The 15,014-nt window shown below is 34.2% G+C and overlaps 1 protein-coding gene across 1 annotated transcript; it reads left to right on the forward strand.

The window, feature by feature from the left end:
* Positions 1-7,879: 7,879 nt before the first annotated feature.
* On the forward strand, positions 7,880-14,016 carry LOC126965306 (m7GpppN-mRNA hydrolase). The gene is made up of 4 exons (XM_050808844.1): positions 7,880-8,179; positions 8,970-9,132; positions 12,415-12,633; positions 13,282-14,016. Exons 1-4 carry the CDS (start codon positions 8,082-8,084, stop codon positions 13,933-13,935), a joined length of 1,134 nt encoding a protein of 377 aa, XP_050664801.1. The 5' UTR covers positions 7,880-8,081; the 3' UTR covers positions 13,936-14,016.
* The last annotated feature ends 998 nt before the right edge of the window (positions 14,017-15,014 follow it).

A 15,014-nucleotide genomic window follows, 5' to 3' on the forward strand; every position in this document is an offset into this window, starting at 1 on the left:
TTACAAGTTACAATTTTGAAATTGAAAAAGTTTTAACTTTGAAGTTCTGTCATCTATGACAAGGTATTGTCACGCTGTACCAGCTAATGTTGACAACTTTTTTTTTTAATTTTATGACCTGGCACCCATGGTCTTCAAGTAAAGTTTTTTTATGATTTAATTATTGTTATGTTTTTCATTTTTCTTCACAGTTCACAAATCACTTCACTTTTTTTATGATGATTGATATTGTAGGAATTGTATTTTTAATATATATATTATATTGGTTTATAACTTCTTTTGCATTTTAATAAAGTAATTAATGATTGACTACTATTTATTACTACTATTGGTACTTCTACCATTACATAATTCTTTGCTATGGATCTGGTATAACGAGAAAAATAACATGTATAATGTTAAATATGCTGATAGATGTGCTGTTATGGCGTCTCATATCGATTATAATTGCAAAGCTGAGCTTTATTTAGGTATTGAATAGGTACGAATTTTTTTAGTATGTTACGCAGTTCAATAGGTACTTATGTCGAAGTGGTTATTTACTTAGGTATGTCTATAGCTGATAGAAAAGTTTTATATTATTTGTCATTACAAATGTCTATTATTAGGTAGGTACCTACTAACAGTACAAATATCATTTGAATGTAGACACTAGGCTTTGCTAGATCAGGTTTAGCTTTATTACTTAAGTTGATTCTTTAATTCTAAGACAACCATAACGTCGACAGACGAAGTAAGAGTCACGCGATATAAAGAGAGGCAACTTCTAGGTAATTAATTATAAATGTAGATTATTAGCGCTGTGCGATCTGAATTGGAACCCTTTGTATGGCAACAAGAGTCCCTATTTCTTTAATTGATTTTGCGGGGTGAGCCTTCTGTACTTGTACTATTATTATAGTCTTTGGCTCAACAGCAAATTGAATTACGGTATATAAAATAAAATGTTCTTTTCAGAACGAATCTTTCGGCATACGCTTATTACAGTTATTATGCACGATTAATATTTCTACGATCTATAATGCTACGAAGGTATTACGTTACAAGTTAGATATTAGAAATTTGTATTAATTGATATTATTGGTTATAGGTACAGCTACAACTACATAAAATTAAAACTATCACTACGTGGAAGCGTACCAAGAATACTGGCAGCATTTCCGCGTTGGACAGCTAGCTAGGCTTATCCGTTGACGGAAATAGCTGTTAGTTTCGTTAGTTTAATCGTAAAAAAACCCTTGCTAGAAGTTCATTAAATTTATAATTTAAATTATAATAACATTCGAATAACACAAAAATAGTTGTATCCTATCGTTGGGTAGGTATTTATTTGGTAATGGTTGCTAAATAATGTTAAAAAAGTATCGATAAACTATAATTGTGAGGTATTCCCTATTAAAGACTTATTTTTTTCGTTATTTGAATGTTCACTACTTCAGTCATCACTCATCACTCATCAGTGACCAGTGTACCGCAAGTCTTTTGGGCGAATAGATTATGTGTTTGCCTTTCGAATGAATCAAGCTGAAATGGACACTTTCTACTACTGTATGTGTGTACAGGTGTAAATTGTGTTTTTAAGTTTGTTAATTGTTATTGCTTTTACGGTGAATTTGACATTTATTTTTTCTATGACGTTTGCGAATACGGGTGAGTTTTTTTTGAATATAAAACAAGATGCACAATATTGAATTTAAAGTTCAGATCATTTATACCGAAATAAGTGTTCGTAAGAATGAACATTTTTTTAATAAGAATTTTTATTTCGTCGTCGCAATTATTCAAACAAATCAAAGGTGAAGCCGACGATCCAGAGGTCAATAGACGTCGTCTAAACAGTACTGCTATCTCTTAGTATATTTATTTAAATATTTACTATGTTTGAAAATTTCATTTTTTCAATTTAAAAACTTTAATTAAATAATAAATTTTGCCATAGTTCTGTGGACTAGTATAACTTGTATTTTTATTTATTTCATAGGTATGCAGACCATACTGTATATCTCGCCAAACTTTAACAGTTATTGGCTAGTTATTGCACTTAAGGAAAGATTTAACTATGTGTACTTACATAATTAACTACGACTTACTTTAAATAGACTATTAGAACTTAACTATGACTGTAAGAATAGAAACGTAAGCTATCCTAAATAATTAGCATGCATCATTGTTGAGTAGCATTAAACAATAGCTAGTGAGAGTTATTTAATGCTATTCAAGTATTCAACAGCCCATTCTATAGTATTTTAATTTAACTGCATTTTTTTTTAAGTTTGGGAACACTCCTCAGCCACGCTATAATATCGCTGTTTATGAGGGATGATGCTGATTTGAAGAAACTATTGCAATCGCACCGCGCCCGAAGTACAATTTTCTATGTGTGTGTGAGTAGTCGGTGCTTGTTTGAGTAATGCGTTATGAAGGGGTGCACGTACGCCGCAAGCACAATACAATTATTAGGTAAGAATTCTATTACTTTATTGTGCCACAAACTTCTGTTTGATTTTCAACTTACTCCGATTTGTAAATTTACTTTTTGTAATTGGGTTGTGAATCCTATTTTGATTAATTATTTTTACTACCTAATAAAAATAATTAATACTAAACTATAAAATGACATAAAGTCATTGCCTGCAACTTCCAAAAGGAATCGAGAATTATTTGAACCTCATTTAAAAGACCCTCATCGTCTGATACTTCTATGATTTAAATAATATTTTTAATAAAGATAAAGGAGATGGTTATTTTTAAGTATTGAAACTCAAAGCAACGAAATTGTTTTGTAAGCAAATATTTTTTTATACATTTTACATTCAAACACGAATGTAAAATGTATAAAAACATTGATACAGTATATAATGAAACCATAAATTTGAAACTAAGCATTAAAAAAACCGGTTTTGGAAGGAATCTGGTTAAGGTCTCTGTTCAGGAAATGGATATGCACAGTAAAATAAAATGTCTGGTATGCTAATTATAACCACTATACATAGTAAGCGCATACACAAATATTGAATAATGGTTCACATCAAAAATCGATAAAGTGCCACTGAGATGATCATCGCAAGTGAAGAAGAAAAAAGGCTTGCCACACCGAGAAGTGAATATAAATTACTGGCCTGTAATAGCAGAATTTCCAGATGGTTCTTGGGCAACATGTTCATACAAAAGTGGACTCATTTCTGTGTCCGTTGCTGGATGTATTGTTGGACTGCGATCTAAAAAGTTTCTTCTTGATGATTATTCTTCATCTTCTTCAACCTTGATCTACCCCATGCTGAGTAAAGGTCTCTTCCATTTTAGACTATTTTGTGCGGTCCAGAGTTTTACGCATCCAGTCCTTCCCAGCCGCTCGCATCAAATCGTCCGTCCATCTTGCTGGCTGTCTCCCAACATCCCTGAACCCCTTTCGTGGTCTCTGCTCCAACAACTTTTTACCCCATCTTCCATCGGACCTACGACAAATATGGCCCGCCTACTTTCACTTCCTAGAGGCTATGGTTTTTGCTATGTCAGTTAGTCCCGTTCTGTTGCGGACTTCGGTGTTCCGGACGTGATCGCGTAGAGAAATCCCCAACATAGCTCTTTCCATAGCCCTTTGGGAGACTTGTAGTCGGTGGACGAGCTGCCGAGATCAATAGGGCGCTTGAGGTTTAAAGGCACTCGTTTGTCTCTGAATGCGTCGGAAAGTTTGCCGAAAGCCCATCCCAACTGAATACGTCGCTTTATCTCACGTTCCTGTCCGCTCCTCTCGCGACTTATAACTTGATCTAAATAGACGTATTCGGCAACACTGTTGATCCGTTGACGTGCACGGTCACATATTCAGCCTCGGCATTGCAGCATATAATCTTTGTTTTAAGGCTGTTCATTTTTAGACCAACGTTAAGAGATGCAGAATAGGTCCTCAGCGTTGCTGGCTAACAGTACAATATCATCTGCGAAGCGCAAGTGCGACAGGTATTCTCCATTGATGTTTATGCCTCTATTGGACCACTCGAGAAGCTTAAATATGTCCTCCAAGCAGGCCGTGAAAAGTTTTGGCGATATTGTGTCCCCATGTCTCACCCCCCTCCTAACGGGAACCGGTTTTGTACACATCTATAATCGCTTGCACGTGCCTATAGTCGACCTGACTTCTCTCAAGAGCGTGAATCACGGCCCAGTGTTCAACTGTATCGAATGCCTTCTCGAATTCTATAAAGGCTAATGCTAAGGGCCGGTTGTATTCGTTACACTTTTCTATATGTTGTCGGACTGTGTGGATGTGGTCCACCGTCGAGAAGCCACTTCTGAAACCTGCCTATTCATTTGGTTGCGCCTCTTCAACTCTGTTGGTAAGCCATATTGTTATAACCTCGGTGAAAAGTTTGTACACAATATGGTTGATTTTTCCTTTCCTTTCTTGTGCAATAGAATTACCAGCGCATTTTTCCATGCTTCTGGAGTTACTCCCTCGAATATAGCCTTGTTGAATAAGACCTGCAGCTGTTTAAACACTGGTTTTCCACCGAGTTGCAGATGCTCGTACGCAACCTTGTCCTCTCCTGGCGCCTTTCCTTTCTTCATTCCTTTTAAAGCGTGCTTGATCTCATCTATACTAATATTATAAAGCTGCAGTGTTTGTTTGTTTGTTTGAACGCGCTAATCTCTGGTACTACTGGTCCGATTTGAATGATTCTTTCAGTGTTGGGTAGTCCATTTATCGAGGAAGGCTATAGGCTATGTTTTTTTTTCAAAATTAGGGATCCGTAATAAAATTGCTATTTTGTAACACAAGGTGTAAAATCGAAAACCTATTTTTGCGTGCGCTGCAAAAACTATTGACAATAGAACAAAATGATGTACAGGCTATAATATAGGCAATATTTTATTACTTATAAAACTATCGCGTGAATTATACCTTATATGGCAAAACAACGTTTGCCGGGTCAGCTAGTATTTACATACAAGTGCTTACCCGGCAAACGTTGTTTTGTCATTTAATTAAGAACATTGTTGTACGCTGTTTCCGCTCGTACAAGCATATTTCGAGCAAATCTTCGGTTTTTATGTCTTGATTGTGTGATGATTATTAGAATGTAATGAATTTCTTGGAGGCCAAAGCTGAAAAGCTTCAACATTCTACAGAGTGATTATGAATTGTTAGCTTTAGAGAGGCGCAAGCTTCAATCACTGCTCAATTTTTGGGAAAGCCTGCAAGCTAGAAAAAACAAACTCAATTGCGGGATTATTAAAATTGCTATTGCACATCCAAGTCAAAGGTTCTTTTGCTACTGCTTCTGTCGACTATGGCAAGGAGGAAAAGTTTGAAGTAGTAGGTACGCCAATTTTCTTAGGAAACTGAGTGATCATTGTCAAAAGCGGGTTATTCGTGGAAAGTAATAAAATTTTTTGGAAAGTAAAAAAAGGCAGCGTGACTTCTCCGTCCGACAGTCTGACTTACACTGTCGCCCGTCGCCCGCGCATGGACCTGCCCATGCGAAGTTATATAAAAAACAAGAAATAACTATTTTTAACCAGATAAGTCATTATATTGAGTCACCAATCGTACACTTTGTGAAAAAATTTAGTCAGAAGTAGTTACAAAAATTCAATCAAAAAAGGCTTCACTTCGAGTTTTTTTTTTCCATTTACTTATAACATTATAAGGAAAGAAATATTTCAAACGTTCAAACTAAAATTGAATATCCAATAAATAACATATATTTTTTTTTGTTCATTTATATTCACTCACACGGAGAAAAACCTCTTGTTGGCATATGCAATGGCCTTAACTCTTATCCTGGCAACTTAGACTTTGGACACGCCTAGCAAGAATCAGTCTGGCGCTACTCTCTAATAAAGTTTAAAAATCAATGAAATGCGTAACAAACATAATGGCAGCATACGCTGTCTCTCTCTCACATATAAACGACTCTTTTGTTTGTTTTGGTTGGAGTGTCATGTGACATGTAATTCATTCAATATAAAAGTGACGGTTAACAATTTTTATTGCGAATTGTTTTCTTTTACTTTATTCGAGTATTATTCAGGGGAATTTGCTTAATTATTTGTTAAATAAATGCGTAGGACACTTCTAAGCCATACAATGTAATAAAAACTTGTAAAGTATGTGGATTAAAATCTGGTCGGTCAGATGGGAGTATGAGAATTTTCATGGCTAAATTCCCTTCGGATAAAGAAAGGTAAGTACTAAAGAACAAATAATAATCTAATAAAGAATGCTTAAAGTGATTAAAAGTGACAGAGTATTGGTTTAATTCATCAAGAGTAAATTTTTTAATATTATAATCTATCTGTAGTGCTTGACACTGTTTTACCGATTGTCAATTAAATTAAATTAATTTATTTATTTCATTTTTATGGTATCTATATTTTTGTTTAGTAAGTTTTTTGATCATAAAATAGTTTATAAGTTTATTAACCTTTAAAATCTTTTTATTATATTATATTGTACATGATTTGCAAAAAAAATAAAGCCTAAAAATTAGGGTTAGCTAATTTCAATTAATATGTATTCTGTTCTAATTTCAGATTCAGGACCCCCGCCTACGACTTCAAAACCATTTATTGCAACATATGAAAATCAAAAACCAAAGACTTTCAAAAGCGAAACCACTACACAACGTCAAAGAAAACTATTAAAATATTAATTATGTAAATTGTTTTTTTATTTGAGATTGTAGCTGTACCTACAACCAATATTATCAATTAATACAAATTTCTAATATCTAACTTGTAACGTAATACCTTCGTAGCATTATAGATCGTAGAAATATTAATCGTGCATAATAACTGTAATAAGCGTATGCCGAAAGATTCGTTCTGAAAAGAACATTTTATTTTATATAACGTAATATTAACTCTGATAAGAACCATTTCATAATGCTGTACATCAAGTTATAGAATCATAGAGATCACCAGTAGTCACCTCATCGATGTACGAGCATCGTCACGTTCTCTCGACGACCGCAGATATACTCACGTGATCAGTCATATGCTCCGCGTTACACAACCACACAGCAAGGCCGAGTGTCCTCGAATGACGCGTCGGGACTCGGGGGTCGATCGCTATTCATGCAATTTTAATCAATGAGCGACAGAGAGCTGAATGCTCATTGACATCGTATGATCGAGGTTCGACGCGAGTTTACACAAACCGCGCTCTCTGGCCGGCTTACTGCGATAGCATTAGTTTTAGAGCGAGATAGAACACATAATATTATTCTCAATTCTTATTTAATGAAACGTTTTACTATTGGTTAAAATGTAAGCTTTAGTATTGGTGTGTATTTTCTGAACTTGTAAATATTTTTTAAGTAACAATTGTAATTGGGTAACTAGTTTTAAGGATTTTGTATATATATCATTTAACTTTCAAATCAATCATATCTTCCACATATCCCTCACAGTCAAACAGTTTAATCGCCAAACGCTCAGTCTCTAAAGTGGTGACCCCGAACAAGAACACCGACGGAAGGAAGCCAGAACAGAAGAAAACCGAACCTCTGCCCGGCTACACATCGAAGAACAGCTTCAACAAAGGGACAACAACAGCAACAACAAAGGGAACCTTAAAATTAGATCATTTTTGTATTAATGTAACTGTCGATTTAAGAACATACATATTTGTATAGTATAGTTAATTATCGATAAAAATTATGGACTGATTACAACCCTTGCATTGGTTTACTATAAAGGCACCACAAGTATCAAGATTTAGTACGCGTTTCATACAAGCGACATTTCTTATCATTTTCTATGGCACTCCCGTCTCTACTCTCTTGAACGTAGTGTTTAAATTCTCTTTGGTAAGTGTAAAAGTCTTCTGTGGTCTAAACTCTGTGGCAAAGATAATTTAAATTTTAAACACTACGTAATACAACTAATACATTCACTCTGTGGTTTATATTTTGTAATCGTAATTTAATTATTAAATTAGAGTAAATAATAAATTCATTTTGTTAATTTTAATTGTTGTATTTTAATTTTTTAACAAAATATCGAAACTAAAATCAGTTGAGATCCAAGAGTAATATTATCTTTGAAACAAAGCATCACGTTTTAAATACCCAACTATGGATAAAACAAAAACAAATAATATGGCTTCCCCTGCAGTAAACTTTAAAACAAGTAGGCATTCTATACCGATTGATATTTTAGATGATCTGTGTAGGTATGTACGAATATCTTATATTAATTTATAATCATTTGAATAATAACGGTGTTAGATAGGTATATAGGTACTTACTGTAATCTTTCAAACTCTAGAAAACTCTGTTTAGTTTATGAAGTTCAATGATACACACTTACACTTCATGAGCTTACAGGTACTAATATTATATTATGTTTGCACTATTTTCTATCATGAAAAGATAGATATATAAATGTCTAAGATAATATGCATTAAGCTCCACTTAAAGCAAACAATTATGACTTCTTTCTTTTTGTGAATAGTAATTTCAATGAGGTCTGTACTCCCTCTTCCTCCACCCCATTCATCGGTAATTTTGTTTCCGGATTAGATTTTTTGTTACCTAAAAATTTACAATTGTTTGTAGCTTCATGATGCTTACCTAGTGTTGATGCAAAATATTATGTTATAGTCACTCCCTATGATAAATAAAAATATCTCTATTTTTATTAAAAAAAAGGTGATGGTTAAGTTAATTATGATTGTGGATCACTTACTTAAGAATTCTGAGTGTGTTAGGGTTTTTCTAAGCATGATCAATAACCCATTAATTATTTCTTTTGCTGGAGGTGGAATTTTTTTATATTATACGTATAGTATGCAAAACAATAAGTGCATGAAACTACTGTAAGATATATTGAACCTTAAAAACATTGAAATTAAAATTTGCAATTGGAATACCATATGCCTGTTTCTTATAGATATATGTACTGAATAGTTGTTAATTGATTAAAAATTACTGTATGCTGAAACTAGTGTAAATCTTTTTCAGTCGTTTCATTATAAATCTTCCTCCAGAGGACAGAGGCAACTTGGTTCGCATTTGCTTTCAAATTGAGCTTGCACATTGGTTTTATTTGGATTATTATTGCACTGATGACAGCAACAGACTCAACCCTTGCGGAATTCGGGAATTTGCAGCACATATATTTCAGGTGAATATACTCAAATTAACAAGCTTAGTCATAATTCTTTGAACTTTATGGAGAGTAATACAATATAATCAGATATATGTGTTTGTCATCAATTATGGGTTGAAATTGATATTATATTAATAATAATAGCTTAATTTTCTAAGATAAGAATAATATTATAATAACTAAAGGTAACAAGTTCTTTTCCTATGGAATCCTTGAACCCAACTGGGTGAAAGCCTTCTCTATTTCAGTCCATTTCTCTTTATCTCCTGTTAAGTCAAACCAGCTTTTTCCAGCAACAGCCACAATATACAATTCCTCTACATAAATAAATATCATCTTCCCATTGTCTTTTGACTCTACCATGATACCATTGCCATGATGATCTGTATAATATGAGATGTGGCCTGCACATTTCCATTTCAGTGACCTTGGCATAATTGTGACACACTCATTTTAATTATATATATGTGATTGAAACCTAGAATGTAGATTTTATGTAAGTATATATATATTTTATATATATATATAAAATATGTGTATACTAATGTTTCTTCATATACCATCTATGTTTGTCTATTTTATTATATTTAATAACCAACTTTTTTCACATGGGTACCCCTTGTAGTTACCTAACCGAATCAGCATTTTTTCATTAGTAGGTTCCAAAAACAAATTTAGACTGTTGACTTCAACACACAAGCTGAGCGTGCCGTGGTAGCGGCCGGCGAGTTGAGTGCCAGTACCGAGTCGGCCCTTGTTACTATTTTAACAATAATTTGAAATGGAAAATTACGGACACACTCCAATGTTTACTATTAATGTTTTGCAAATTGCGTATGATAATCAATTGACCAATCAGAACACTTGACGTCTCACACTGCTAATTTCATTTATTTATATTTCATTTATACCTAGATTTATTATAATATCACTATAGAGTACCCGTGACATTACAATGTCACTTAAACCAGGCCGTTAAATTGTAAGAAATCAAATCGATTGACAATATACCTACGACATATATAATGCAATAATTATACACAAGGTGTGAAAAATATGCCAAATATATCACATGTTAATAAAAGTAACTGTTATTTTACTCTTTATTAATTTGCTCTCTTAATAAAATATGGCCTTCGTCAGTTCAAAAGACTCTGCTCGTTTCCTACAAATGGTTTTTTTATAGTTTTTAAGTGTTCTTCGAAATTTGTTTGTTAATATTTGTGTATAAAAGTAAAGGATAAGAGATTTCTAGGATTATCAGAAGATATCTGCACATAGCGTTTGATTGCAATTTTGGGAATAGTTAATCCGATTACAACCAATTAGTTTGGCAACAGTATTCGAGTGCGGTTTTCAAGGAACTTTCTTCCATGTACAGCAAAGCTATGGAATGCACTTCCTTGTGCGGTGTTTCCGGGACACAACATGGATACCTTGAAAAAAGCGCGTTCACTTTTGTGATTCCTTGTTGTCGCAATAGAGTGTGGGAGGCCTTGGTTACCATCAGGAATTCCATAGGCTCAGTGTCTTCCTCAAAAAAAAAAAGTTTTAGAACTTGTATTCCTTGTATACCTAATAAATAATGTGTAGGCACAATTATAAACTACTTACTCATCCAGATAACGTTCTTAAACTAAGAACAAAATTTTTAATTTGAAGCTACTCCACTGCTAGCCCAAGTTTCAACACAGAATCTTTTAAAGTGTTCATTTTATCTCAGTATTTGTCACCAAATCATTATTATAGGAATACTCAATGATCAACAGAAATGTATTTTGAGTATAGATAGCAAAACACATTTTCTAACATTTTTTATTGTGCAGCTCTAGTAGTTTTCTATAAGTTTTCAATTTTTATTTGAATATTTTATATGCCAAGTTTTAGTATCTCGACATAATGGCATATAAGTAATCATATTAGTACTTACGAAAAGTAAGTCGTAAAAAATATGAATAGATACACATTCTACATATTGAGCGAGACTAAAAATAGTTTTTAAAATTTTTATCTGTTTCATTGTTCACTCTTATCTTACAAACGGGTTAACTGATTTAAACGAAGAACAAAGAAAATAATATAATTTAAATGATATTTTTACTGATGTATTGTGGCAAACTACACCTAACGTTTAGGGTTTTACAAATGATTTGAGACTGGTCTCGTGCCAGATTTTGGCGAGACAACACCTCCTGAGGATGCCTCGTGTAGAGCCCTGAGGATAACACGTGTCGAATTGTTTTAAAAACAAATATTGGCGGAATTAACACTAAAGAAAACTTAAATCGTTTGTATAGTTATGGATTTCCGCAAAGTAACGCCTAATTCAATAAATTTAGGGTTTTGTTTATAATCATAAGTTTATTAACAAAACTACTAGACTGAAAATATGTACTGAAAAAACAATATTACCAATAACATAAAAAAATAATGTTCTTAGCGGGGAGCGAACCCGCAACGCAACCCGTTGCCGCTCGACCAACCCGACCTTATAGAGATCAAACTCCTAGTTATGATTTATATAAACAATCGGGTACAGTTTACGTTCCGAACAGAATAGATTCTAATAGAAGTAAATTTTTGTATGTGGAATGTAAGGTTTTCAATTTTAGGTCTAATCTAAGTCATAATATTAGTAAAAGAACGAAAGAAATTATATAAGCGCGCGAAATACGTGCTCTCCTGTTAAGTTCCAGATAGGTACTGAGGTCACCGGGCGGGTCTAATTGCCCTCATAGTTTTATGACCATAATCATGACAATAATAAGAGTGAGTATCGCGTGGCATCGTATAAATGTCTTTCGATTTTTTGTTCCGAACTAAACAGCGTACTTCCCAAAACATATTTAATTAATTATGACAATCATAAAGAACCTACGTAAATTTTGCCTTTGGTAACAGATTACTTACCGTATTTTCTATGTACTAGTATTTTTTTCGCTTTTATGGAAGATGTAAGTAGTTCTCTTTCAAATTACCAAATTCTTAAAAAGTCCCTAGACGGCACTTTTTTTATTATTACTAACCATTCTATTTTTTATCTGTTCTTAAGCCGTAATCGAATGATTTCATAAAATCTGTGTAATCATTTGTAGGCTGATATTCCATTAAATATCATTTAATTTTGATAACTAAGCCTCACTTAAATTAATACTATAGGTACCCATAAAATGTTAGCAACATCCTGTGATTCCTCTGGTGTTTACTGTGTTCAAATAGATCTTAGTATCCAAAATGTTTATTTCTCCTCCTATTATAATATATAGATAAGGCTTTTATAGCTTATTTGTTTTTCAGCATGTTCCCCAGCTGCGAGAGCATGTAAAGAGCTTGGACTCTGTTCTGGACAACTGGCGGGAGTACAAGCAGAGTGTACCAACATATGGTGCTATTATACTTGATACCGACCTAACTCATGTTCTTCTAGTGCAGTCCTACTGGACCAAAGCATCTTGGGGTTTCCCAAAAGGAAAGGTCAATGAAGATGAGGAGCCTTGGAAGTGTGCAGCGAGAGAGGTAATATGACTTCTATAATTTAGTTAACACTGTTGCCTTTCTTCCCGAAAGTTCCGGTTCGTTTCTCGTTTGCGACATACCAAATGTCGTTTCAATCATATATCCCGAGGTTGAGATTGACTAACTCGCACAGGGTTAAAAGAACCTGGACGTTCCCATGTAAATAGACGGGCAGTAGACTGAAGATAGTTGCGGAAAATATCCCGCGATTAAAACTACCGAAATGCTTTATTGTTGTTTCTCAGTAGAGTAACACTAAAAACTCTGTTTTGCTCCACATCAATGGACATAGATTTGCAGAGAAGAGAAAGAAACGAAACACTATATATATAGTCGGGTAGGGGTTTCAAAAAAGGTCACCTTCCCTAACTGTCGAATAACCCCGGCACAACATCTTTGCTATTATCTTTCCCTCGCAGGTGTTCTGTTCAGTTGATGAAGGCTGCATGTGATGTTTTAAGGTCCAAATTAGAGAATATGATCCAGCGTATTTTGTCTCTGCCTCCATGTGTCTACTGATGATCATAGATTATGTGTTGAGTCGCCTTTGTGTAAGATAGATGTGGTAGAAAATTCATCAGATGTGGCATAATTAAGGAGTTCACAAAGTGAAATGACCTAAGTTTAGTTTTGGGCTATTTGTTTCAGGTACTTGAAGAAACTGGCTTTGATATAAGCAGTTTGATCAACAAGCACGACTACATTGAAGCTGTGATACATGAACAGATTGTCAGACTCTACATTATTGGCTATGTGCCAAGAGATACCAAGTTTCAGCCTCGCACTCGGAATGAGATCAAAGCTTGCGAATGGTTCCCCATAGAGGACTTACCGGCTAATAGGAAAGATATGACACCCAAGGTGAAAATGGGTGTCAGTCCGAACGCTTTTTTCATGGTTCTTCCGTTCGTTAAACGCATGAGACGATGGGTGGCTGAGCGGAACCCTAAAGTGTTTACGAGACGAACGCGTCATAAGTCTATGGGGGAAATTGAGTCAGTGAAGAATGTAAACAAAACTATTTCGAAGGGCCTTCAAAATGAAATACATGAGTACCAGCAAAACACAGAACATAAGTATAAAACTGGTCCGACACACAGTACATCGAAAACGAATGGGAATAGGAAGAATGGCAAAATGGCGAAGCGACAACTGTTTACTCCGCAGAATACTCACAAAAACAACTATTCTCCAACACAGAGAGACAATACCACTAGTGATAATCCATACTTGAAATTTGTAGCCCCCTCGTGGGCTAACTTTAAATTTGATAAACGTGCTATTCTGGAGTGCCTCACTTGAGTAGTATATAGTGGTCTATTGGTTTGAAGTGATTGCGAAACATGGCGAAAGTTTATAGTATGAGTACAAGTTTTAACTATGTTCGGTTGTTTTATTTAACACCAAAATAAAGTTAGTAATTGAAACTACATACTTTTGAACTTGACATTGTAATTGGTACCTATTATTACTATACAACTATATAAATATTTTGGTTTAAGTGGTCATTTATGGTTGTTTTATAGTGTATAGTGATTTGTCGTCTGAGATCATGGATACACCCTGGATCAGCGAATATTAATTGACTTGGAACCTATAAACTTATACCAATAGCTGCATACCTCGGCCATATGAGTAGCCAAGGGCCTTGGCCCCGACCTTTTGGACGTACGATTATGACTAACACACTGTTTCACACATCACTTTTAATTTGCTAAAATATAATTATTGTTTCCGAGTGACGGGTGATGTGACCGGGGAGCTTGGAATATAATTAATAATGAAAATCGTAGGTCAAGTTGCCGTAACACTTCTATGTGTTTAAATATTAATAATGCATTATAAATTAGGAAATAGAAATTGCACGAATTTGATAAATTCTCCGAAATCCCAATTATTACAACCAAAGACCTTAACTCTTCACCAAAAGCAACACAGGATATGCTTTAATTACACGTAGCAGTATCTTCCATTGATTTGAAATTTAAGTATGTCATACTTAAAATCTTCAAATCTGTTCATTTTACAGTGCTGCCTGTTTTTAGAAAAAAATTGAAAAACTTGCTTCAGCAGCTACAAATGCATTTTTGTAAATTATTGAACAATAATCAATTTGGTTTCACTAGGGGCTTATCAAAAATTAATGCGGGTATTAGACTCATTGAACACATCTTCGACGCCCGGGAAGCATGCAGTATTTTTTGTGATTTGTCCAAAGCACTCGACTGCGTCCACCATGAAACTACTCCTAAAATTAAAGCATTAAGAAGTAAAAAATACAGCCCTAAATCTGTTAAAATCATATTTAAGGCGAGGTTTTCCCAACACTATAGGCAAAAATCACTCGAACGTATTTATCTATAGCGTTACATATATGCTCG

This window comes from Leptidea sinapis, chromosome 7, assembly GCF_905404315.1.
Source record: "Leptidea sinapis chromosome 7, ilLepSina1.1, whole genome shotgun sequence".
NCBI classification, from domain to species: Eukaryota; Metazoa; Arthropoda; class Insecta; order Lepidoptera; family Pieridae; genus Leptidea; species Leptidea sinapis.